The sequence below is a fragment of the Lemur catta genome, chromosome 11 (assembly GCF_020740605.2).
Source record: "Lemur catta isolate mLemCat1 chromosome 11, mLemCat1.pri, whole genome shotgun sequence".
In the NCBI taxonomy this organism is placed as follows: domain Eukaryota; kingdom Metazoa; phylum Chordata; class Mammalia; order Primates; family Lemuridae; genus Lemur; species Lemur catta.
In genome coordinates, this window is record NC_059138.1 from 77,227,684 (window position 1) to 77,254,602 (window position 26,919).

General features: G+C 42.8%; 1 protein-coding gene across 1 annotated transcript; it reads left to right on the plus strand.

Moving 5' to 3' along the window:
* Nucleotides 1-1,935: 1,935 nt before the first annotated feature.
* PPP1R17 (protein phosphatase 1 regulatory subunit 17) lies at nt 1,936-21,021 on the plus strand. Its single transcript, XM_045563995.1, has 5 exons — nt 1,936-2,027; nt 6,263-6,378; nt 8,279-8,431; nt 9,744-9,896; nt 19,747-21,021. Exons 2-5 carry the CDS (start codon nt 6,297-6,299, stop codon nt 19,824-19,826), a joined length of 468 nt encoding a protein of 155 aa, XP_045419951.1. The 5' UTR covers nt 1,936-2,027; nt 6,263-6,296; the 3' UTR covers nt 19,827-21,021.
* The last annotated feature ends 5,898 nt before the right edge of the window (nt 21,022-26,919 follow it).

A 26,919-nucleotide genomic window follows, 5' to 3' on the forward strand; every position in this document is an offset into this window, starting at 1 on the left:
AAAGAAAGGCAAACCCACAGGTTACATACTGTACGATTCCATTTTTATAAGATTTTTGAGATGGTAAAATTATAGAAATGGAGAACAGACAGATTAGTGGTTGCCAGGAGTTAAAAAGTGGGTGGGAACAGGGGGGTAAGACTGAGGGGAGGTGTGTGTGACCATATGAGGGTGGGAAGGGGGGGCCTTGCAGTGACTGAAATGTCCAGTATATGGCTGTATCGGTATCAATATACTGGTTTTGATACTGCAGGATAGTTTTACAAGATGTTACCTTTGGAGATAACTGCTTAAAGAATACAGGGAATCTCTCTGTATTATTCCTTACTACTGTATGTGAATCTAAAATTTTCTCCCAAAAAAGTTTAATTTTTTTTTAAATTAAGGGTTTAGGAAGAAAGTATATCTTTTCCACTCAAGTTTGGAATGAATATGCTCCTAACTCATGGGCCAGCAAGGCTGTTGCTAAGAAGATGAAGCAGGCAGTTTGGAACAGAGAGCATGATTCCAGGCACCATTCCCTAGCATCCAGGGGCTTCCCTTCCGAGCCAGAGCATTACTTCTCGGCAGCCCCCATCTCTTTCCATTTGGGGAACAGACCAGGAAGTCTACTCCCTGATGATTTGTCACCATGGCCTCTGAAGACATTCTAACCCTAAGAGTCAACCTCAGGATGAGTTTACTATGGTTTCAGCCCTGTTACTGGGGGTGCTGGCAAGTGGGGAAGGAGACATCAACCTGTTACCAGTGACTAGCAGGCAGCTGAAGCCAGCGAGGGGCTGCCTGGACCTGCACTGCATGCAACCTCGGGAAAAAAGGAGACGGTGTGGGCAGTGCCCACAGATCTTCTGTGAGAACATATCTCCTGGGCACCACTGGGTGGTCTCTTGGCTGCTGTCGGGGGTCTCAAGCCCTTCCAGGCTGTGCTGAGCTCTACCTGACCTCCCAGACTCACCGTCTGCTCCTAATGCCCGGACCGATGACTGCCAACTGCTGCTCCTCCGAGCAGCCCACTGACCTCTCCTCCAGTGAGCTAACCCAAAACATAGGCCCTTCCCCTCCACCTGACAGCATGCCACATCCCCGCCTTGCTGAGACAACTTGGGCCCAAGTCATTTATGGAGTGCCCACACATTCTTAATATTGGAACATGTGGTTTAGTTCCTTGGAAGAAACACATATTTCCTGTCCTCCACACCCAATCCATACAGTCAGGGGCTGCTTCCTTCTGCTATGTGCTGTTTGAAAGCGGTTAAGAGCTTGGTTTCTAGCATTGAATTACCCAGTTCAAAGCCCAGTCTTACCGTTTGCTAGTGGTGACACGTGGCAGATGATTGGGCAACTCTGGCTCCAGCTTCCTCATCACTAAAATGGGATGGTGGCAGTAGCTCATGTCACAAGGTTGGTATGGGGATTAAATGAGTTGATAAGTGTGGAGTCTCTACAAGAGTGCCTGGCCCATAGGTGGCCTTATGTAAATGTTAGCAACTGCTACTGTTACTTCTCATCATGGTAGTACTCTGAAAGGCAGCAGTGGTGAGTGAAAGTACTCTGAATCAAATTCTAATAGATTTAAGGGTCAAAATTAGCTGGGTCAAAATCCCCTCTTGGGCAAGTCACTTAACCTCTCTGTGCCTCAGTTTTCATATTTGCAAAATCAGACCCAAAAAGAACCAATTGCACAGGCTTGCTATGGAGATCCAAAGATGTAGCTGACTCACGTGGATTTCTCCGGCGTGCACACTGGGAGCTCAAAGCACGACTCTGTGTATTGTATTTTGCAATGTACAATCATTGCAGTGGAGAGCAGTGATGGCGAGGTTAGTCCTCTATCCTCCTCCATCCCCCTTGCCCTGGCGCCTGTGAAACAGAGCATCCCCATGGCAACAGCAGCAGCTGGTCCCTAGATAAGAGGAGCTGGAGCCGGCCAGCAGCAGCCACTGCCGCAGAGGAGCCAGGCCCAGCTTCGGTGAGCAAACGCGCCCTCCCTGTCGCTCAGCTTCTCTTCCCAGCGCCTGCACTGATTGGTAAGTGCTTTGGATTTTTACTCCAAGAACTTTTGTGGCAACAAAAACAAGTTTCTAATAAGTTACAACTTCTTTGTGGCTGCTGGGACAAAAAAGGTTATAGCTGGTGGCAGGGGGTTTGTGCTTTATGGAACAAGGCTGAGCTGGGGCAAGGTGCGGAGCAGAGAAAGTCACCACTTTCAAGTCATTTTTCCAAAGGTGGTATGGTACTGAGTTCTGTAAAAACCCCTGAATCCTCACAGACTAAATTGCAAAGTTTTAAGATAACGGTGTATCTGCATGTTCACACGGGGGGGAGAGGTTTATCTTACAAGGCTGGGGAAAGGGCGCTTCTCAAAAACATCTCTGTGCCCTACTTCAAGTCAGAGTCATTCCTCCAGGAATACTGCCAATTTAGGTCTTCTAAATGAACAAATTTGATCTTACAATGTGCTACTTTTTAACCTAAATTCAATCCTCAGGTTAAAAAGAGGTTTGACAAGGGACGTGTATTTTACATAGCCAGAGGGTGCAGTAACCAGAAACCACATGGGCTGTGGCTATAACTTTCTACCTTTTTATCCCATCAAGTAAATCTAGACCTGATTACTTTGTGGATATTCTTTAGATTATTATCTGGCTAAGCTAAGTGTCAACTCACACCTAAAAATCAGTCTTATCATGTTCCTAAGACCCAGAAATGGGTATTCTGCAGCTGGTTTGCACCTAGAACTGTTCTCATCTCATTACCAGCTTCAAAGAAGGCCAAAAATGGGATTAGGAGATTATTGTGATGGATCAATTCAGACATACATATTAAAATCACAAGGGCAGGACTGAAAGATCAAAGAAGGCCACTCACTCATTAAAATGTTAGCATGTGGGACCTGGGCTGGGTGCTTTACACACATTGTAGTGTTAATACTCTGAACAACCCTGAAGAAGAGCCACTATCATCCCCATTTTACAGATGGGAAAACTAAGTTTCCAAAAGGACCAGGTACATCCAGCTAGACAGGGGTACCAGCAACTAAACCATTGCTTCTATCTCATATTGCCTCCCAGCATCAAATGCTTACAGTCATGAGAAATTTTCTGTCCATGAGTTACATATTCTCACATCCAACTGAAGCACCTACTCAGTGTTAAGAGAAAAGACAAAATTCCCAGACCACCTTCTAACCACAAACTGAACCCACAAATCTTTGTTTAGCAACAGAGACAGCATTACTACCCTCCTGAAACGGGAACCAGGTCTGAGCCAGCGGAGGCTGGCCTCCATAAAATGTGTCCTCAGCATTCCCAGGCTTCCCTGATGTGCCTGCCCTTCTGTAACTTAGTGGGGTTCCTTCCCTGGCACCCAGTGCCTTGGCCCTTTCAGTTCCTGTTCTCAAAAGAGAAGGTGACTTTTGTCATTAACAGTCCCTGTGTATTGTGACATCAGTTTATATATCTCCTCTCTCCCCGGTACTTGCATTTACAGTGTCTCTCTGTGAAAAGAAAAGCTTTGTTCCTTGTGAAAGGGAAGATAAAGATTAGTAAGAAGTTGCAAGAGTTAACTTGTTAACTTCAACGCAAACTCATTTGGTAGCAAAACCTGACCTGAAAGGATATGAATCTTTTTGTAGTCTGTCTTTATGTCATGTAATGTGAATATTCATAGTTTTACAGTTTTGCAGCAGAAAAAAATGCATGTGACTTTTGGTACTCCCCGGGACCCTCTGGGAGTGTTATGTAATAAAAATGTCCTGGTTTTCACAGCACACTGGGCCCCAGGCTTTTCATAAGGGGCCAACATTGACAATCACAATGGCGACCCAAGTCCCTGGATGAGTGTTAGAATGCAGAGCCCACAGTGAACCAATAAGTGGCCAGAGAATGTTCAAGGGGTCACAAATCTTTATACTAGAGACAGTTTATGAAATACTCCCAAATGTAAAGTATCAGTCAACAGACGTCTCTGAACATGCTAGCTTTGGGGTTGAAATCTGAAGACCCAGAGGACCAACAGTTTAGGTATGAAAGAAAGAGCTGGTGCCTTAGAAAGTTACCAAATTACAGGGAGCTGCTGAGGGAGATGATGAAACCTTCTCCGGGCAGCATGACAAGAGCAGCGTCCCTTTACAACACCTGCTTAGGGTGGAGACAATTAAAGAGAAGAAGGCACGGGCATGATCAGGCATAGGAAATAGAAATATCCCATTTCTTATTTCAGGAATTAGAGGGCTCATGTCTTACAGTGGTTCACTCCGAAAGAGCACCCCTTATCACTGAGCATAGAAGTGGAGAGTGGTTGGGGGGCACCACAAAGATGGGAGCCTCTGCACGTTTTATCACAGCAGTGATAGCTTGTGGGGAGAGAGGGCAAAACTGATTATATTGTTCTTGGGCTCCATTTGTCCTCACTGTGTCCTTGAAGATTTAGCAACTTCATCAAAGTCATACGGCTTCTTAATTAAAGAGCCAAGATTTAACCCAGGTCTACTTGACTTGAGAGCTCAGGTTCAAATTAAATAACCAGCTCTTGGGCACACAGGAGCAGCCATACGATCCGAGTACAAAGAGAAGCTTACCTCTCAAGGGTTGGGGAGAAGGAGGGGAAACTGCTGCTAGACAGACCTTAGTGTAGATAGTAGGGGCTTGTGTTCAAATGATGCCTCTGACCCTGAGTGTCCAACTAATGGTAGGTCATTTTAACCCTTGTGAGCCCCACTTTCTTCTTCTGGAGAATAAATATTTTGACCAGATCCTCCACGGCGGTGATTTTCAGCACAACATCTATGAGTAAGCTCATGACTCTGCTTGAAGAGGAAGAAAATTGGTTAAATAAGTGCGTAAGACCACATTTGAGGCTGTAACTTTGCCTTGAGACTGCAGCACTGAGCCCACTCACCCCAAATGACGTTCCCAGGGCTGTCCTCTGCACTCAAGCCGGTGGGGGCTGGCCTGGCCAAGGTAACAGCATACTTCCTTATGGTCCCAGGGAGTTGGCAAGCTCTATACATATGCTAAAAACAGTGGTCTGAATTGATTTCTGCTGAAGTCACTCAGTACAATCAGTTTGCTTGAAGTGACACTAAAAGCCGTACTCAAGTGATCAGTTAATGGCTCCATCTGCTATGCAATGATCTCAGCTTATAGGGGGAGAGAGTTTCCAGCCTTTCTGGGGAAAACTGGTTTATTCCTCAGAAGACAGCTGAGTTGAAGTCATTCTATGAGGTTGAAATGTTAGCACAACTGATCTGTGGGTTCAGTCAAGGAATCTCAAAAGAAGAGGATCAGTTAGGTTATTTTAACCTTCTTCGTTCCTCCCTTACAAGTCTTGCTACGGTTGGATATGAGTAATAAATTATCCAAAAGGAGCTCAAGAGGCACAGTCTAGGCAGGCACTAATGAAGATTTTCTATAAATCTCAGCTAATGCATTTCTCGTTCAGACTTGACACGTGTCCATTCTGGATGTCCACTCCTCTTGCAATGGCTATAACTAATAGCTCTGGAAAGTTCAGTGGATTTGTGGTCCAGGAAAGATGGGGGATGGGGACACGGAACAGTTTTGCTCTCATGTCAGGAATCCCTAGGGGGAAAATAAAGATGCATTCAAGACCCAGATTTTCTCCTACCACATCTCTACCACCATCATATATGAACAGGGAGGCAATTATATTACTTTATAGTTGCAGGATGTCAGTGTAGAAAATCAGAAGCCTGATTCAATTTGGGTTCAAAGGATTCACTTTGTTTTTAAGAGACTTGATTGTATAGTGGAAGTCTGCAGAACTGGACCCAGATCTAGGCTGGGCTATTTAAGAGATATGTGACTAAATAAATTAATTAAACTTTCTGAGCCTCAGTTTCCTCATCTGTGAAGTATACGTAATCCTATTTTGCAGAACAGAGAAAACGTAGGCAAGCTTCTGTGACTCTCCGCTAATTCATTTCTAATTGAGACTTGGCAACTGTTCATTCTGAAACTCCCAAAGTGCCTCTGAGAGAGAGCAAATTTTGAATATTTGATACATGACAATTACCAATAAATCTGTGTGTGTATATGAGTGTGAGAGTGTGTGTGATTAATTTTATTTTGGCTTAAATCTCAAGTTGAGAGCTTCTAGTAGCTAAGTATAAGAAGCAGATTTGAAAAACCAGAATTTAATTGGGAACATAATAGTAAGTGCTCAGAAATATAGCCATTTAATAAATAAATGAATAAACGAACAGAAGGCATGCTATGGACTGTTTCTTATACTTCTGTAGTGCTGGAGAAGAAATACACACACACCCTTCTTTGATGATGTCCACTCAGCAAATGCAGCCACTGGAGCTCTCAGAAGACAGGCTGGACAAGCTAGATCCTCGCTGCAGCCACTTAGGTAAATGTTCCATTGTGAATGTCAGTGGTGGAAATCAGAGAGGGGGAGTCTCTGCTATTCAGTCTGCGGGCAAGTCTGAGAGGGGCCTCCCGAAACCCGATAGTCCGTGCCTTCTGGTCACAGCCAAGGCCAGATGGGTAGGCAAATAGCCATGGATCTGTGGGGTCTGCCATGTAAATATTAGCTGAAACACTGGAAGGAAGTTCATTAGAGAGAGAGAATGAGAGAAAGAGAGAGAGAGTGAGAAGGCATTGTCCTCTTTTTGGGGTCTGCCAGAGTCCCGGACAGAGCATTTCTGAGGCAATAAATGGAATGTAGCAGCATAGCTTGTTTCCAGTATTTCCTGACACACTTACACCCCATGTGCAGAACCAATAAAATATTTCAAATATCTCTCTTTGCCTATCAAGACAGAATTTTAAATAGCCTTTTTCTGCTTTATTGTCAATCTGTTTCCTTTCCAGAACTGACTTTTTACATAACCTTTGTAATGAAAATACCAGAAACATTTCTGCCTCTACCCATTTCTAAAAATGAGACACTCAGACTTTTGATGGATGGGCCTTTTGCATATTCATAGCCTTTGTCTATGCCTGGTTATGACTCCCCCCTCCTCTCCCCTCTCCCCATTTGCCGTAAACATATTTTATGTTGAGGATTTCTCCAAAAATGGGGAAAAGTGCAATGGAAAAAAAAGTCAAAATCGAAGCAAATGTCTTGCTCTCTGCACTGAGCACTGAGGAGCGTCCTGGGGTTGAATGGTGGCCCTGTGGCAGGTCTATATCCAGCCTGTACCTCTAGAGACCCACAGTAGGCAGCACCCATTCTGAGCAACATTCATTCATTCATTCAACAAATGACTGTGCTATGTATAATGGGGGTGGGGATTGACTGTGGTATGTAGTAACACATTTTAAAAGTTGCTTTTTCAGCCAGATATTACAATACATAGTCCCAATAGTCAGATCAACCTGACTCCACCAACATGCTTTTGTGAAAGGGAGAGGCAATTAAGAATAAAATTACAAAAAGGACATAATCCTCAATCTCCAGGAAATCTCTGTCTGGAACAAGAGATATCAAATTATAGAACAATGAACCAGTGTTAGAACAATGACAGCGAAGCCTAAAGGTGAGCAACATCAACAAAAGCACTGTGAAGTAAGATGGAGCAGAGGAAAGATTTTAATGAATGGGCAAGGAGTGATCAGATTGGATACATTACAAATAACAACTTGTGATGGACTTGACGTAAAAGATAGGCTTCAAAAGCCCTGGTGTGTCGATGCAGAGGATTGAGAAAAGGAAAAAGATGAGAAGAAGACTGTGGGACCCTGAGATAGGACGGGCAAATAGAGTTACAAAGCCGGGGGGAGGGAAGAGACAAACACTGAAGCCTGAGGGTGAGTCATTAGGATGACTGGTTGGCCCTAGGAATGAAGGCAAGTGAGGCATTTACTGAGAGCCCTGGGGAAATGTGCCAAGATCGAGGGAGACTAAGGTTCCATCCTGGCCCTTGGGGTGTCCAATGAGAGCAAGGCTTAAGCGAAGGAAATTGAGGCGCACTTAGCACAGAGAACCTATTCTCCTGTAAGAAATTTAATTCCAACCCACTCTGTGGCCTGACAATATTTTTAAGTTCTTCTTTGCCTTGAGGATTCATCCATTTGAGTTCTCTTAATTTAGAGTTTTACAGAATTCTAGTCTTCCATTTTATTATACGAATTCATGCGAGGCTACTAAAGTCCCCCGTGGAAGGGGCCAACGTGAATAAACACTTTTCTTTTTCAGACCAAATGCCCTGTGCCCGTATCACCAGGTGTGATAGGAAACCAACCAGTTTGTGACTGGCCCCTTACGCCTGTTTTATTCTTTTCTCTTTGTATCCTATCAAAACCAGATGATCTTTCAGACCAGTTCATTAAGGACTGTGAGCTTAAAAAGAAGCCAAGAAAGGGGAAAAATGCACAGCCCACCCTGAATGTTGAGTCAGACCAAAAAAAACCAAGGAGGAAGGATACACCAGCACTGCACATCCCGCCTTTCATACCAGGTAACGAACAACACAGTCGGTTTGCGCGGCTGCAGAGGGGAGTCCTTGCCACCAGCTCACACTGGTCTTGCAAATCTTTCCTTAAATATCTGGGTATACTTTTAATAATGGGCGCATTAATTACAATATTGCAAGCTGCTATAACAGGTAAATTTTAAAATATCAGTGGTTTCATAGCATAAGAGCTTATTTTTTTACTCAGCAGTAGTGGATGTTGGGGCTGGGGGAGGCAAGCTCTGCTCCAGACAGTCATTCAGGGACCCAGGCTGATGGGTTTTGACATCTTCAATACACGATGAGCAAAGTCACCAGGAGCTTCCCAAGTCACCGTGAGTATCACTATCCGGTAGGCATGGTGGTAGACAGAGCAGAGGATTGACAGAGACATCTGTGTGACCCAAGCCTCCACCCATCAGAGGCCTCACCTGACAGCAAGGGAGGCCAGGAAAGTTGTCTGAGTTCTAGGCCCAGGAGAAATGCAAAACCGTTTGGTAAGCAGCTAGCCTGTCTCTACAGCACCCCTGGATGGGACACGTGACACTTTCTTATTCTCAAAAGTTTTTTCTTATTTTGCTTCCTCTTCTCCTTCCCCCTTGGTCATTTATTTGCTTTCATCTCTATTCACAATGCAGTTGAGTGACACAAAGCAAACGAAACCCTGATCTTGCTGAGAAGGGACTTTCAGTTCTCTAAAAAATAATGGTAGCACAGGAATAGCTGAAATGTGCAGTAAGAAGTGATGTCATAATGAGGCCCTTAAAGGGACCCTGGGAGTTCGGTCTGGGTACTGAACTGTAGAAAATTTGTTAGAAGAGAATTATTAAATGATGGAGACAAGTTTCACCTGTAGGATAGAGGTGAGAAGGCAGGAGGCTGGAGGCAGAGGGATAATTGAGGTATCGGGCGCAAGTGGGCAGCTCGCAGAAGAGCAAGCTCTCCCCTCTGGCTGAAGAGGGTGGACTTCGGAGGCAGAGCCTGGGCTACACACCTGTCGGACCCCTGTGAGCCGTAACAACCTGGGCACAGATCTTTGCCTCACTTTCCTCAGATAGGTGATGGTGGGTGTAATCGTAAATTCCTCAGGGTTTTGTGAGGCTAAAATGACATCAGGCATCCTTTGTATAGAGGATGTTCCTAGTATAGCCTAAATAAATACTAACTCCTATTAAAGAGAAACTTCCTCTATTAAAATAAGTTTGAAAAGCTATATCGACTACTTCACCAGATGTGTAATTGTGCACAGTCCTAATATGTGCACATTTATGTTTTTGCATTTGACTCTGTTTCTCTCTCTGTTCCCTTGACCATGCAGGTGTGCTTTCAGAACATCTAATTAAAAGATATGATGTTCAAGAGAGACATCCAAAGGGCAAAATGAGCCCAGCTCTTCATAACACTGACCTGGAACAGAAAAAGCCGAGGAGAAAAGACACACCTGCTCTGCACATGCCCCCCTTTGCAGCAGGTAAAAGAGCTGGTGCAGGGCATTTGCAGGGGGCGAGGGGACAGGTGACAGCCTCACCATCTGGAGGTGCCAGGGGCATGGCCTTCGTCCTGGCTGGACAAGCTGCGCTGTGCTCAAGTGCTCTGGGGAGGAGCTGCGCTCACTGCTGCCATTCGGGTTTATCTTCACTGGCGGCTCCCCAGGGGCCGATGTGGAGATGGGGAGGGGTCAGAGCGTTACTCACGCTTCAGCAGAGCTGGTCAGAACCACTGAACCAACAGAATAGAAAGGTCAGCGGGCCCTTGAGAGGAGCTGAGATGCCCTCCTCTCCAGTCTCCCATCCATCACGCATCCTAAGACTGGTGGCTGATTCTCCCAAGACACCTGGACTAATTGGCCAAATCCTCAAAAGGAGAGAGAGAGAGAGAGAGAGAGAGAGAGAGAGAGATGCAGAAATAATGAGAGCTATTATATATTAATATGTGTCAAATCCAACCAAAAAGTCTTACTGATCTTTGTGCACAACTCCAGGCTCTAAGGAAGCTATTCTGTGAGATATAGTCCTTGTCCCTGAGAATTTTATGTGCAAGTTGGAGAATAAGACATGAACATTCATGACCAGAGTATGAGACTGTGTATGTGTATGTGTGATATGTTTTGCATAGATCGTTGTGGCAGGCGAGTAACAAGGGGAAAATGTACTAATATTTACTAAGATCCTAATAAATGTTAGGTACTAAGTTTGGCACGTCTCAGGGATTTTAAAAAATAAACTGACTAATACAATAGAGTAGCTATTACCTCCTTTTACAGACAAAGAAACTGAGGGAGAAATATCAACTTATTCAGCTACTTTAAAGTCTTATGTGGATGAAATTGATGGATAGTTGGCTGATTGGCAGATTGGTTGGATCAACGATGAGATGATTAGATGGATAAATGAATGGATCAAATTATGATCAAGATCAAACACTGTTACATGGCAGAGCCAGGGCTCAACCCTAGGTCTGTCTCACCTTTGAGTAGTTTTTCGCTATGGTGTGGTTTGAACATGTAGCATTGTAGGAATCCAGAAGGAACGTTTTAGGGAGAAGATGAAGTTTGGTTGTTACTATAAAACTATGTTTCCCCGTTATTTATTTTAACAAAGAAAAAAATCAAAAGGTAGCTCAGAAGAAGACATCATGACAAAACAGTGGCTTGTCCCCAGCCACATTAGAGGATCTAGTTTTAAATTCCATGGGATTTGTGTTCTCTGCACTCTGTCCTTCTTCCTCTCTCTCTTCCTCTCTTCCCACCTCTTCTTGCCTCTATCCATCCCTTCTTCTTCACCACTTGCCAGTATATCAAGATTAAGGGTGGGTATGCAACCCACCTGGTCAGGTGAGTGATAACCCTCTCTCACTTCTCTCACTTGTCTCTCTCTCTCTCTCTCCCTCTCTCTCCCTGCTTAGGAGATACAGAAGTCTAATCCTCAAAGTGTCTTCATTCTTTTTTTTTTTTAAAGACAGGATCTCACTCTGTTGCTCAGGCTGAAGTGCTACAGTGGCATAATCATAGCTCTCTGCAGCCTTTAACTCCTGGGCCGGCTCAAGAGATCATCCTACCTCAGCCTTTCCAATTATCTAGGACTACAGGCACACCCCACCATTCCCAGATAATTTTTAAAAATTTTTTTAGAGATGGGGTCTTGCTATGTTGCCCAGGCTGGTCCCAAACTCCTGGTCTCAAGCAATTCTTCCACCTCGTCCTCCCAAAGTACTAGAATTACAGGTGTGAGCCACACTGCGCATGGCAGTTCTTTTAACAATGTTTATTGAGTACTTGTCATAGTCCAGGCACTGTTCTAGGCACTGGAACTGGAAAAAAGTTAATAATCATATAGATAAATACATAATAGAAAGTTTGCTAGGAATAAATGCTGTGAAGAAAAGTAAAGCTAGGCAGAAGAAGAAAGAAAAGGAGATTGCATCTTTAGATTGCACAGGGAAGACTTTTCTGAGGAAGGGATGTTTAAGCAAAGACCTGAAGAGCGTGTGTAGGTGGTACCATGGCGGTAACTGAGCAGAGAGTATTTGAGGCAAAGGGACAGTGTCCCGAGGTGCCAGTATCTTTGGCTTTTAACTCAATCAATATTTGTTAGGTACCCACTATGTGTAAGACACTGTTCAAGTGCTGAGCACACACTAAAAAACAAACCTAAAAGGAAAAGTCCTTGCTGTCATGAAGTTCATACTCTAGGTGGGAGAGATACAGCAACTAAATATCTGGTCCTAAAGCAGGAAAAGGGAAGTTTTCCTAAAACTCATAGCCAGGTTGGACACCATAATTTAACTTGCTCAGAAGAGGGCAGGTTCTGAGGACTGCCTTTGATACCCACTGGCAGGAGCCATTGGCTCTCAGTAACACCCTGCATCAGTCTTCACCTCATGTAACATGGCGTCAGCAGAGATGGCCAGTCACAGTTCTCGGACCGCACATGGGACATGAAGGACAAAGCACTGTCTCCCAGTGAAGGGTCCTTCCACAAATCATTCCTTGCCAGTGTTCTATCTTCTTTCAGAGCAGTTATGCTATTGGAAAAGAGGTCCAAGAGACCTCAGGAGAACTGACTTAAGAATAGTTTGTTAATTCCAACTATTTCCCCAAGAGAAGAAGGAACTGTTACCTGGTGATATTTCCATAGTAGAGGTTCACAATGTTAATGGAATACAGGCATATCGCATTGTATTGTGCTCAGCTTTTTTGTGCTTCACAGATACTGGGTTTTTTACAAATTGAAGGTTTGTGGCAACCCTATGGTGAGCAAGTCTGTTGGCACCAGTTTTCCAACAGCATGGCTCACTACATGTCTCCATGTCACATTTTGGTAATTCTTGAACTATTTCAAACTTTTTTATTATTATTAATATTATATCTATTATGATGACCTGCAATCAGTGATCTTTGATGGTTGTATTGTAATTATTTTGGGGGTGCCACGAACTGCACCCATATAAGATGAAGTTAATCCATAAATGTTGTATGTGTTCTGATTGGTCCACTGACCGGTCACTCCCCCATCTCTCTCCCCCTCCTTGGGCCTCCCTTGAAATCAAAAGCTAGAAATGATTAAGTTTAGTGAGGAAGGCAGGTCAAAAGGTGAGATAGGCTGAAAGCTAGGCCTCTCACACAAACAGTTAACCAAGTTGTGAATGCAAAGGAAAAGGTTTCGAAGGAAATTAGAAGGGCTACTCCAGTGAACACATGATAAGAAAGCTAAACAGCCTTATTGCTGATACAGGGAAAGTTTGAATCTGGAGGGAAGATCAAACCAGCCACAACATTCCTTTAAGCCAAAGCCTAATCCAGAGCAAGGCTCTAACTGTCTTTAATTCTGTGGAGGCTGAGAGAGGTGAGGAAGCTGGAGAAGAAAAATTTGAAGCTAGCAGAGGTTTAACTCATGAGATCTAAGGAAAGAAGCTCTCTCCTTAACATAAATGTGCAAGATGAAGGAGAAAGTGCTGATGTAAAAGCTACAGCAAGTTATCCAGAAGATCTAGCTAAGATCATTGATGATAGTGGCTACACTAAACAACAAATGTAGAGGAAACAGCCTTCTATTGGAAGAAGATATCATCTAGGACTTTCATAGCTAGATGGGAGAAGTCAGTGCCTGCCTTCAAAGTTTCAAAGGATAGGCTGACTTTCTTGTTAGGGGTTAATTCAGCTGGTGACTTGAAGTTGAAACCAATGCTCATTTACCATTCTGCAAACCCTAGGGCCCTTAATAATGATGCTAAATCTACTCTGCCTGTGCTCTAGAAATGGAACAACAAAGCCTGGATGACAGCATAGATGTTTACAACATGGTTTACTGAATATTTTAAGCCCACTGTTGAGACTTACCTACTGCTTTAAAAACAAAAAGATTACTTTCAAAATATTAATATCACTGCTTGTTGACAATGCACCTAGGCACCCAACAGCTCTGATAGAGATGTACAAGGAGAATAATGTTGTTTTTATGCCTGCTAACACAATATCCATTCTACAACCCATGGATCAAGGACTAATTTCAATTTTCAGGTCTTATTATTTAAGAAATACATTCCATGAGGCTATAACTGCCATAAATTGTGATTTCTCTGTTGGGAATAGTCAGTTGAAAACCTTCTGGAAAGGATTTACTATTCTAGATGCCATTAAGAACGGTTGTCATCCATGGGAGAAAATCAAAATATCAACATTCACAGAAGTTTGGAAGAAATTGACTTCAATCCTAATGGATGACTTTGAGGAGATCAAGACTCCAGTGGAGGAAGTCACTAGAGATGTGGTAGAAATAGCAAGAGAACCACAATTAGAAGTGGAGCCTAAAGATGTGACTGAATTGCTGCAATCTCACATTGAAACTTGAACCAATGAGGAGTTGTTTCTTGCAGATGAGCAAAGAAAGTGGTTTCTGGAGATGGAAACTACTTCTGGTGACAATGCTATGAACAATGTTGAAATGACAACAAAGAATCTGGAATAATACATAAACTTAGTTGATAAATCAGTGGCAGGGTTGGAGAGAATTGACTCCAATTTTGAAAGAAGTTCTACAGTGGGTAAAACGCTATCAAACAGCATCACATGCTACAGAGAATTCTTTCATGAAAAGAAGAGTCAATCATTGTAGCAAACTTCATTGTTGTCTTATTTTAAGAAATTGCCCCAACCTTCATCAACTACCACCCTTAATAGTCAGCAGCCACCAACTTTGAGGCAAGACCTTCCACCAGCAAAAAGATTATGACTGGCTGAAGCCTCAGATGATTGTTAGCATTTTTTATCAATAATGTATTTTTAATTAAGGTATGTGCATTACTTTCTCTAGAAATAATGCTATTACATACTTAGTGGACTGCAGCAGAGTGCAAATATAACTTTTATATGCACTGGGACACCAAAATATCCATGTGATTCTCTTTAGTGTGATATGACTTTATTGCAATGGTCTGGAACCAAACCTGCAATATCTGAGGTATGCCTGTGATAAAATCCCTGAAAAGTCCTGCAGCAAAGGAATCACTTTGACTTTTTATAACCCAGCTGTGATATACTTGCCATAGAATTTTTTTTCTACTGCCTATTAGTCTAATCATTCTAAAGGTTATGGTACAGTATGAGAAATTCTGCCTTAGAATTATATATACCTTAAATCAATTTTTCACCCTTTGTTTTTTGCCTCTATCAAAGAATTGTTGTTCGTAAATAAAACGAGAGGGATGGACAGGGTCACATATATTCTGACTTGCCAGGCAAGGTGGCATGGAGCATGGGGAGACATTCTCTGCATAAATGGTCCAAGGACCAGGTCAGAGGGTCTGAACCTGCCTCCACTGCACTTCTCATAGGTAGCATGTATTCCTACCTACACTGATCCTCTATCTGATCACGTTTCCACCCAACCTCTGCCTCTGCCTGGGTCCAGTTACCTTTTAAGACTCAGCCAGCTCAAAGCCTCTGCTAAGAGACCCCTTTAAGTCCAAAATTATTCTTTTCTATTCTGAACTAACTCTGTTATTAGTCATGAGCATGCAAATACGCAAGACTTTGTCATCTCTTTTAGTGTTGCCTTTATTGTCCTCATTGTTGTTATTGTAGCTGCTGTTTTAGTTGACTTCCATCAATAACTTGCTTGATGAATTCATGAGGACTGGGTTGTAATAGCCTTGGGTTTCCAGTATTGACCTTGATGTCTAGTCTAGTCATTTCTATATAGCAATGCTAAATATATATATGTTAATTTGATAATCTATTTGGCAATCACAATTTTGCAGTACCTGATGGAGACTAATTATTTTCTACCCATTCTTGTATCTATTTTCATTGAAGACCTTCTAAATGAAGACATAGTAGAGGTCCAAAAGTATTTATGGGCAAGGAGTCATCCTAGTAGACAAAACTGAACATGGGCTTTAGACTCAGAAAGGTGTAGGTTTTGTCTCTGGTTCTGCTCTGCACTAGCTTTGTGACCCTGGGCAATCAACTTAAACTATAAAAGCCTCCTTCATTTTATCTACGCCTGAAAGGAGGACCATAAAATCTGTCACTTAGGGTTGCTACTACAATTAATTAAAGTATATAAAGCATTGAACAGAGCTCCTGGCATAACAAAAGCTCTCAATAAATGTTAGTTCCTCTTCATTCTCCATTCAATCTTATATTCTTTGAGATGAATCAAACCATTAGTGAAGGCGAAAATTCTCCAAGCATTTTACCACTCCATCTAAACCTGCCAATTCAAGGAACTTTCTAAAGTATTGAGCTCTGTTTACCTGACAATGGATGTTGCCTGCATCCCAATATCTACATCCTAAAGAGTAGCTTCCCTATTGATTCAAAAATGTTATCAAACAATGCAAAATTAACAATAGCTGGGGTGGGGTTAGGGCTGTATATCCATAGACTTTACATATCATGGAATTCCTTGATTCAGCAAATCTCTGTGTTATAAGTATGTTTAATTATGAATATTGATGTGATTCTAGTTTTTATTAGCATATTAGCTGAAGTACTTTCTTTTTGAAGAGTCTTTTAGTATCTAAAGATTTGCCAGTAATCGAAATGCTAGTTAAGCTGATAAGGATAGAGCCTTCGGCAGATGTTCAGAAAGACTCACGTTGGTTCTAATAAGGGCATTGAGAGAAACTCACAGATAAATGCACTCTGGAGACATCTCCTCTCATTAGCCCTTGGCAAGTGAAAACTGGACAAGGCTTTGCTCTCCCTTCTAAATTCCTTGCTAACTACTTTCATTCCCCTAGGTTAATGAGCTTATTTGACAGGTGCCAACTGCCAGAACAGTCCCTGAAAGGGGAGTCACCTCAAGCTTTTATGCCAGCCCAGGCTGACTCCCCATTTGGCCCACAGTTGCCAGGGCCGCCATCTTGGTGACTGCATGGCAGGGAGCATGGTTATGATTGCCTAGATCTGGGTAGCCAAGGCCTACTTGAGACAGAAAGAAGTCTCCAGGTGAGGTCTGTGGCAAATGTAACGAGGCAAAGTAAAGAATAATGAGGCTGGAAGCACTGAAGAGAGGCCTTCTAGAAAATTGGTCCATGAACTGTGAACGTTTGGGCAGGTTGGGGCATCAACCATCAAAATACAGTACTTTTGCAAAGGAAAGTGACACCTCTTCTGTCCTGCTGGGAATAGAGCATTCTCTCTGGCGTGGTTTATCAGAAGAGATGTTGCTTTTAGCTCTGGCTCCCTCAGATCAGAGGCACATGTCTGTAATGTGCCTGAACAGCATTAGAGGGTTCCCTGAGTAGGATCATGCTCTGAAACAGCTTGCTGCAAGGCTGATTGGCCCTTAGAGACCTTGGACTGGCAGCCTTGGCCTTAAAACACACCAAACTCTTATAAACAACCAAGTTTCCTAAACTCTTCTGTATAGAGAGAAGGAGAAAGGAAGGAACTGACATTTGCTAAATCCCTAAATCCCTTTTGCTATATTCAAAGTCTTGTGACAGATGTTAGAATACGCTTTGAGAGCCTCACAGGTCAGCAGGGGAGATGGATGTATTGTCCAATGGTTCCTACAAGGTGAAAAGTACTTTAACAGAAGTTCATGTAAGATGTGTCTGGAGCATACAAGAATGTGGGCCTACATCTATCTTGGGGCATCACACCCTGTGGGAGATACAAATTATTTTTTCTCCAATTTTCATATGAATAAGCCTAGGCTCATGCAGCTTAAGTGACCTGCCCAAGGCTGAGTGATCACCAAAGGCAAAGCTTTCTGGGTCTAGGGTCCACATTCCTTTGACGACATACCTCTGCTTCCCACAGGAAAGCATGAGGATCAGGAAGGGGTTAAACCAGACCAATGCTTCCCAAATCCAAGTCATCTTCAGATCACCAAAGCATCGAGAACAAGAATGCAGTGATGACATGTATTTACCCTTGATTTAAAGCTCATCCTTAGCAACAATATCTGTGAAATCAAGATTTTGCTGAGCTACTATATATATTTTTTATTATAAGACACTAATCTTAATGCTTAACTATATTAATGTAAAATGCTTGTTCACTTTCCACTTGAAATGATCTGCCATGCCCCTGTGGACAGCCCAGCCAACTTCAGGAAGGGCTGGCCTTGATAATTTAACAGGATCCTCCTCTCCCTGAAGTCCCAGGACTTTGAGGTCATGTAGGGAGCAGATTCTCATCTGCTAGGTTTCAAGGATACTCAAAGTAACCAGAAAGTTGACAAAGATTTATTTGGGAATTTAAAGGCTCTTGCCCATTTCAAATCAACCCAAATTTGGCTTAACACGAACAGATATCAGGAAGGAAGGATGGGAAGTTTTGGGGCTCAGCATAGCCCTATGTTCTCCTACCATACTAGCCTTAATTCCAAATAGAAGTCCAAAACACTATGCAGCGGGTATCAGAGAAAATATCTCCCAGTGTGTTTCATAAGCGATTTATGCAAAAACCTTAAGTTTCAGCCAGACTCTTGAAATTGTTTTTCTCCTCCAATAAATATCAGCTAATTGGTAAAGAATCCATATGAACAAACCAGGAACTGAATCCAATGAATAGTCATTAAGATCAGCACGTAGTTCATTAATTTGCTGCTGTTGAATGGAGTCCAGTGTTATAGAAAGTCCTCTTGTGGTGCACAGCTTCCCTCTCTCAAGTTTAGATCTTTCTGAAATGCTTCATGGACTGAAAGGTCTCTAACTGGGAGAAGAGGGAGGGAGGCCGTGCTAGGCAGCGGTGGGAAAACGATGCCGTATGGCTGGAGTGGGATGTCAGAAACCACGAGGACTGGCCTTGAATCACAGCTTCCCTTGTCCTTTTATCAAAATGACTGGGCTCTACACTTCACAGGATGAGCAGAACCACCCGGACCTCCTTGGCTGGTCCTTTCTGGGCTGATCAGTCCAGAAAATTGTGCTCAGACTTCTGGATTTCACAGACCAGTAAACTGTTAAAAATATATATTGTGGAGCCCAACATAGGAATAGCAACTTTTTATTTTGCCTAATAAGGATGCTTTAGAAAACCATCTAACATTTCTAAAATTTCATAAAAGAAGGGGTATCCCCAAAAGAAGGAAAAGAATAACCTCAAAATAAAGAATAACTTTTTAAATGGTACCCATACAGCCATAGAAAAAGCTCACTACACTTTCTTTATTTTCTCATTTCTTTCTGAAAGGTGTAAACTTTATCATTGATTGGTACAGTATTGACATTTGGAAATGGCATGTCCGGACCATCAACTCAATATTTCCCCCAGATGTTAGTAAAATACTTTTAACTATAACTTTATGAGGCTCATCAGTTCTTTTTCAAAAGGAAAATAAACTAATAAATTGTGAAGGGAAAGGAAAAATCCACATTTAGCTGCTGAAGGTGTGGCTCTGTGCTAAGCATTGTTGCACACATCTTACCTAATTGTCACAACACCCCATTAAGATAATTATTAGTGTCCTCACTTTACATATGAGAAAATTTAGGTATGAATGTGCTAACTGGGCCTGGCACAGACTCCATGAGTGGTAAAGCATAAGTCCAAAGCAGCTGGATGCTTTCCATCCCACGGCGCTGCAGGCTCAGGAGCAGAACTCAGAGAGGAGGGTGAAAGTTGCTCGGACCCCCAGGTTGTACGTCCCCTTGTAACCGTTGCTCTGTCCTCACTGCCTACCTCTGAGAAGGCCAAATAAGACCACCAATCTCCCTCTCTCTCAGCTGGCACCTCTAGCGGTTAGCTTTGCAGGCACTAGGAGGTCTCTGGGTTGCCATGCTGCCGTGTGCTGTGTTTATGCTGCAAGTTTGTCTACTATTTTAATTAGAGGCACTTAATTTCAGGTCTGTGCTTTGTTTTGCAGGTGTGACACTTCTCAGGGATGAGAGACCCAAAGTGATCACGGAAGATGACGAAAAGGATGGTGACAAGATAGCTATTTAGAGATAGTTCCCCTGAGACCACCCTGTAAATAGGTTAGATCAGTTCCCTGTGGTGACCTAGAGAAAAAAAAATAGACTTGTTTCTGCTCTCATTTTTGTCATAGTCTGATTTTAAGATCCAGACACTTTTTCCCCCAGAGACATACTACATCAAATTGCTGGTAACTTCTTTGTCTCTCTCTTCTTCTTTGAGTCTGCTTTCTACTCCCACGTTTTGAATTTTCATTTTCCAATGCAATGGAAAAGAAAAAGATTATCTTAATTCAGGGAGTAACAGGGAAAGCTGTGGTATTCAGTTTCTTCATTTTCTGGGTCAATTCATGGAGCAAAGAACATGGAAACATGGAGATGTTTACTTCTCGGTTTATGCTGCTGGGCAGGATTTGACTTAGTTTCATCCAGACACCAGTCCAAGTGGGGGCTCCCTGTTGTCAGTTAGAGAGGTGAGAATGTTTGTGTTCTAACTCACTGACTGCTTTGGGGAACATGGTCTTTTATTTCTCCTGTCCAATCTTAAGAGTTCAACTGTCTCTGGTGACATTGCTAAGATCCTTGTAACAGATACTCAAAAAGGTGAATTTATGAGCTGGGAGAGTCAGCCCAGCCCACCATGCTTTGGCTGAAAATAACAGAGGCAGAGAGTGCTGGTCTGTCTGGGAAGCTTAGCAATATGTCCTCATAATTAATTTTTGCTTTTAAGAACAGTAGTTCTTAACCATACCGTCCTGACATTTGTGAGCTGGGTCACAAGTAAACCATTACTGATGATAGGTAAAATACCAATGTTTGTGATGAATTTACTTTTTTAAAAATTAAGGTCAATGGAAGACCATTCTGGTATTTTTAGACCTATTTAGACTCCAATATGCTTTCTTGGATGGGAGGGAAAAGTGTGTTGTTAGCTAGTGAGTAGGGGTCTGTATATAGCCCCTGCCCCAGCCCATAATCTGTGGGTGCCCATGGGAAGGCTTTGCACATGGGTCTCATGCACCAGGAAATAGACAGGGAGAGAGGTAAGAACTATTATTAATAAGAGGAAAAGTAAATATTCAAATCATCATACATAAGAGGGATAATTTGAAAGGTCTGTATATACTCTGGCTCCAACAGTTTATTAATCCCTTCTGCCTTTCTGTCCTCCTCACAAAGATGAAAAAGATGTAGTACCCTGCTGGAAATAAAGATACTTCTACCCACATCTCAATGCCCTGCTGCATTTCTCCTAAAAATACCCTATTTCCTTACTTTCGATTACAAAGAGACTCACCAGGTTTGGTTTGGTTTTATTTTGCTTTTGTTTTTGTTTGTCCTACAGAATTTTAATAATGTTTGGATTAACTATTAGTATTTGACAGTCCAAACAAGACAATGTACATAAAATTCTAGATTTCCACATTCTCTTGGAAAAACATCTCAAGACCTGGCAACTCTGGGCCTGAATAGAAACGTGGCAACCATCACCAGGAACTGAGTACTCGATGCCCATTTTGGAAGAAGGTTGTATTTCCAGGTTTGCCACGTGCCCCACCTGGAACATTTCATCCATTGACTTCAGTTTGGAGCCCCCTAGTGAAGACCCATGTCGTGTTCCTGATGATTTTTGGCCTTTTTGATGCCAGTGCTCCGCTCCCACTTCTGATGGTTCCAATCATAGCTTTGTGCAGAGGGGAATAAAGTTGTGGCCGGACTGCTGGTTGAGGCATAAGTGGTAAAACCAGCCTCCATAAAGTCTTTCAGAAACCAAAAGCAATTACAGGTATGTGGATAATAGGATAAGATCACCACAAATATCAGTCTTTACCACGGGATCCTCGCTCAGAAAACACAGTTGTGCGCTCATCCTATCAGATTTGCTGTATAAACATGATGTACATTTGCAGCCATGGCCGCAGGCAGCTCAGTAAACTCCAAGGCTACTCACAAAAGCTCTCATCTTTTCTGATTTCCTGGGGTGGGATGAAAAGTAGACTGGCTGTTGTAGAAACAAAGGCCTTGGGTTCCAGCCTCAACTGTGTGACACGGAGAAAGTCTCTGGAACTCTCTGAGTCTGGCTCTTTATCTCAAAAATGAGAATGATAATTCTTACTTTGCCTTTTTTGTAATTTGAGAATTAAGTGAGATAATGTATGGCAAAGGGCTTTGTAAGCTAAAATGCCCTATCCAACTGTAACTTCGGATAATTTTAAGACACCTTCAGAGCATGGGCTGTGCCTCTTCTATTGCCACATCCCCACTGCCCGGGTACTGAATGGGCAGCAGTTACTACATGGAATCAACTCACAAATGCTGAAGAAGGACTTCAGGTAAGGAGATCCCATCGCCTGCACAGCCCTAACTGAAGAAAGGAAGAAAGACCAGCCCTTTCTTCCTGGGAAGATGGCCTTTGTACTAGAGTCCCGGTCTCAAATGAGCATACACAGAATGGTGAGGGGCAAAACCAGCCAAAACATAACGAACCCTGGACGTCACTGGGACGATTTGGGTGGAAGCCAAACCTCCCCCACTTCCCTTCCCCATGTGGCCCCTTTCTGGCAAAGTAAAGTAGAGGTTTAATGAATAGAATTACATTCCAATTAAAACAGTTCTCAGCACATTGGGAACAACTTCCCTCCAAACAAATGATAGTCATATTAAGAAATTAAATGCATTATGTGGTAGCCCATTTAGAGAGAAGGCTCAAATTAAAGGCATCCCAAAGAACTGGCAAAGCAGTTGGCCATTGTTCATTCTGAAGGCATCTACCTGGAACCCTGGCTACCAGAGAGGAGGCGGCACTAGACCTGAGAGACTGAGCTGTTTTTCAGAAGCTTCACACAGGGCCTTTCTTTAAATCCAGACACCCTGTAAAAGCTGTTGGCTGAGATCACACAGCCGACTTCTAATGCCTAATTATCACTTGGAGAGGCAGAGGCTGGTGCTGAAGGGTGGAGGTAGTACCATAAAGGACTCAAGCAGTGTTTCCTTTCAAATGCAATTAAGTGAATTTTCTCTATGTTGTCCAGGTTGTTTTCTTTAAAACCAGAATAGACTGAGATAGCATGCAGTTGTGAAAATAAGTTAATAAAGCAATTATTTTTGCTAGCTGAGAATAAGAGGCCAGTTACATGATGGATTGTGTAGAATCTCTGTTATCCTGTGCCACTGAGGCTCCCTCACCATGGCTTGTAATTTGTAAGTGTGAAAATCTTACTCAGAAAACTCCCGGCAGCAAATGGATGCATAGGAAATGGAGGAACTGAGAATATCTTCTCCAGCTCTCCTGGATATGGCATTGCCTTTGAACTGGCTTTAATGTATAATCTCTGCAGAGTTTGAACACACGTATAATGACCATCATTCTTGACCCAAAAATCAGGGCAGAAGATTCTCCATAGGCAAGTGTACTTATGGGGAAAACGATGTACTATTTGAAATCAGCTTTGCCCTGGAAAATCCAAGATAACAGCTTACCTTTCTCAAGAAGAAAAGAATGGGTATTTCCTAACCTATAGTAGCAGGTCCTTCCAGCTAAATGAGATTCCTCAAAGGAAACTGCAGGAGACTTTCTGAGAGCAAACAACAGGAAACGGAAGACAATTTTGCTCATCCTAGCCAAGGTGGCCTTTGCATCTGATGCCAATTGTGTACTTTGAGGGTTGAATAAAAACAGTGGACTGCAGATTCTGGTGTCTTTATGTGTCAGAGCTGTAGAAAAACAATCTACACTTTAATATTCATCAATCAAATCATATATAAATTATATTTAAAATGTATTACTTAATCACTACTTAAATAATGCCCTTCAGGGAAAAACAGTGTCTCTGAGCCCTTGTGTCTGTTCAGTCTTTTTCCTATTTTATCTCATTTGCTCCACAAAAGCAATCGTAAGAAAGCTCAGTACCCAGGGAAACTGATTTGGAGAGGAAGCTAGGACAGGAACTCAGATCTCTGATCCCCCAGCCCAATGCTGTTTATATAGTATGGAACTCTTGAAAATCCTCCGTAAAGCAGTGCCCACAATACAGATGAGTTAAAGACAGAGGTCTTTCGGTGACCCAGAAAGGAATCAATTATATAAGTGGTTTCTGACAGTTCTCTCCACTCTCTCCATCTCAAATTTTGAATGAGTAAGTATATTAATAAATATGTTCAACTGTCCAACACCCAAAATTTAATCATTGCTATGAGACCTGTGTTTTAGGGAGGTGGTGGGGTTATATTTGTCTTGTCACTCCACTTCAGACTCCACATTATCTATTCCCTACTTTGCAGCTGAAGTGACCCTTTTCAAACACAAATCTGACCCTGTGGGTCCCCTTCTTAACATTTTCTCCTTGCTCAGAATAAAGGCAGAGATCTCACGCCTCAGCCCTGCCTCCCACACCCTCCTCTGGGCTCTAGTGACGTTGGCCTCTGCCACTATCTGGGGCCCTCTTCTCCCTCTCCCTCCACCCATTCCCCACCCCTGGCCCCTTGACACACAGTGACTTCTGGTTCATCCTTCAGAGCTCAGCAAATGGCCACCACCTCTAGGAAAACTCTTCTTGGCTTTGTGACCAGGTCAGGTTTCTTCATTATTTGCATGTCCCTGAGCCACCATGTTCTTTTTCTCCATAGTTCTCACCTCTTTTTGTGATCATCTGTTTGTATGATGGTTAACATCTATTTCCTCACTGTTGTGTAAGGACTATGAACACAGGGACTGTATCTGGGTTTGCACCACTTGCTCCCTATACTTGGAATAGGGTTTACCATGATGTACATGCTCAAGAAGTATCAGTGAGTAAGTGAATGAATGAATGAATGAATGAACTTTGCAAAAACCCAAGCTTGATATCCTAAGGTTGCCCTGCCATCTGCCTAGTTGCAGGAACACAGGGTTCCTAACTCCTGCAAGAGACTAGATAGTCACTACGGAGGTGAACTCAAACGTCAGCCACAGCATGCTGGTCTGCTTCCCAGACCCCATGTCTCCTCTTTAGCACAGGGAGTCCTCTCAGTATGCGGCCAAGAACAGTTTCATGTCAATCAAATCCTCCTACTCTCAGGGATAAATGGCAGGGGCAGAGAAAAGGAAGGGCAGTTTCCTACCAACCTGAGGGCTCTGGTGTCATAGTTTAAGAATGCCATGGCCAGTGGGGATGAGGGCCTCACAGATGCTGGAGTTGGGGAGTTTTGGTATAAGAGGTAGGGGAGTGGCCCGCTGTGCTCCAGTATCTAAGGCATCTGTATTGCAAGGTGCTGGATTATCACCATGTGTGCTCACTCTCCAGGTTGCGTAGCATGAGGAGAAAAGCCAGCCATCACTGATATTTGAGAACTAACAAAACGACAAGAGAAAACCCAAAATGTTGTTTTGAACTTGTAAAACTATTACAATAATTATAGTCATTTGTGGGAACTATTTATTACTCATATGCATTATTATTGTTATTGCAATAGCAATTAAGTTCCTCATTAATTATGGGTGAAGGCATCTTTGTTCCATTTCTTTTCTAATCACGGTAGGAACCTCTCTGTATTTTGACTCTGTCTCCCAGTGTGTTGACATTATAGCCCAGATGCTCACAGCCTAGGCTGGGAAGCCTTGAGCTGGTAGACATACCTTCCATTCACCTTGACCTTGTTTCTGCAGATTTTGGTCCATCCCATTGGCTGTAGCTCTAAGTCCTGTGTGTCATAGAGTTCTGAGAATAGGAGTCCCCTTGTGCCCTGAATGCCTTAACCAGCTGGGGTAAACAGGAACAGTTCTGGCTGAGAATTCTCAGGGCCCAAATCATCCCTGCTGTTCCAGGTGGTTTCTAGGTGAGTCTGCTTGTAATGTGGTATCAAGGACCCTTTGAGTCCATGCCCACCTGTGCACAGGTCTTGGAAAAAATGTGCATTTGCTATGAGTTTTGCTGGGACCTCCTATTACAAGAATTCCTGATCCTTTGATGGTTTAGCTGTACAGCTAAGAACTAACTGCCTACCTTGGTGCTGTTATCCTGGCCACATTCTTTTGTTCTTTGCAGACTTTGGGCCTGGATCCAGGGCCAGTTAAGGTGAGGCAAGTGAGGTGTCCCTGTGCAAAATGGAAGGAGCTGCTCACTCTCAGCAGCACGCAAGTGCCAACCCCGTCTGGCTCACATCCTCCTCTCCCCCTGGATTTTTAGTATCTTCCTGTCCCTCACCTCCCTCTGCCTTCTTTCTGCTCAGTTGTCCAAGCCATTACCTATAGGACCAGATACTGCTCAAGCTGGGCTATTCAGCAAGAGAGTACAGGCAGTTCTCATATGCACAGTTCTAATATGCACAAATTTCAATTACCACCAGTCCCACAATAAAATGGTTTAAATCTCAGATACTATAGTATCTAGTACTGAAATAACAATGGCGCAGTAAGTATAATTGCATAAAATACAAATCTCACTGGTAGCTCTTCAGTCCATACACTACTGTGCAAATAACAGATGTGTACCATGATCAGTGACCAATCACATCATTCCTTCTGAGGGCAAGTGGTCACTATGTGTCTGCTATTTAGTTCCTCCACAGACAGCAAAGCATGTAGTTGTGTCACTCTCTTGTCCCCTAGTGATAAACCCAGGTAGCATTTTACAAAATCAATCAGTGAAAGAGGGAATTGGCCACCAAGGTGAAAGTGCAGGAAAAGTGATAACACTGGAAGTAAAATTGAAGCTGAAGGTAATGGAGACATAGAAGACACGGCCACCCATGGGCATGTTGACACTTCTGCCACAGGAGAGACTCCAGGCGTGCAGCCAGAGGAACTTAGTGAAGACCAGCTTATTGACATGGATGAGGAAAGCAATTGTAATGAAAAGGATGAATGTGTCCCAGACAAAGTAAAGCCAACAAAAATCTCGCATTAAAAAAAACTCTTGGAGCTCTTTCATGATGCTGAAAACACAAAGGATAAGATATTAGAAGCTGTTTCAAGCTTGGAAACCTGACAATTTGCCAAGGCATAGGGAAGACAGTCACTCTGTATCGTAAGTTGTATGACAAGAATAAGGCAAGTGCTGTTCACACTACTCTTGATATGTTCTTTGCAAAGAAATAAAACACTTCAATTCTCAATATCTCTAATGTTTTAAATTACCATGTTCTAA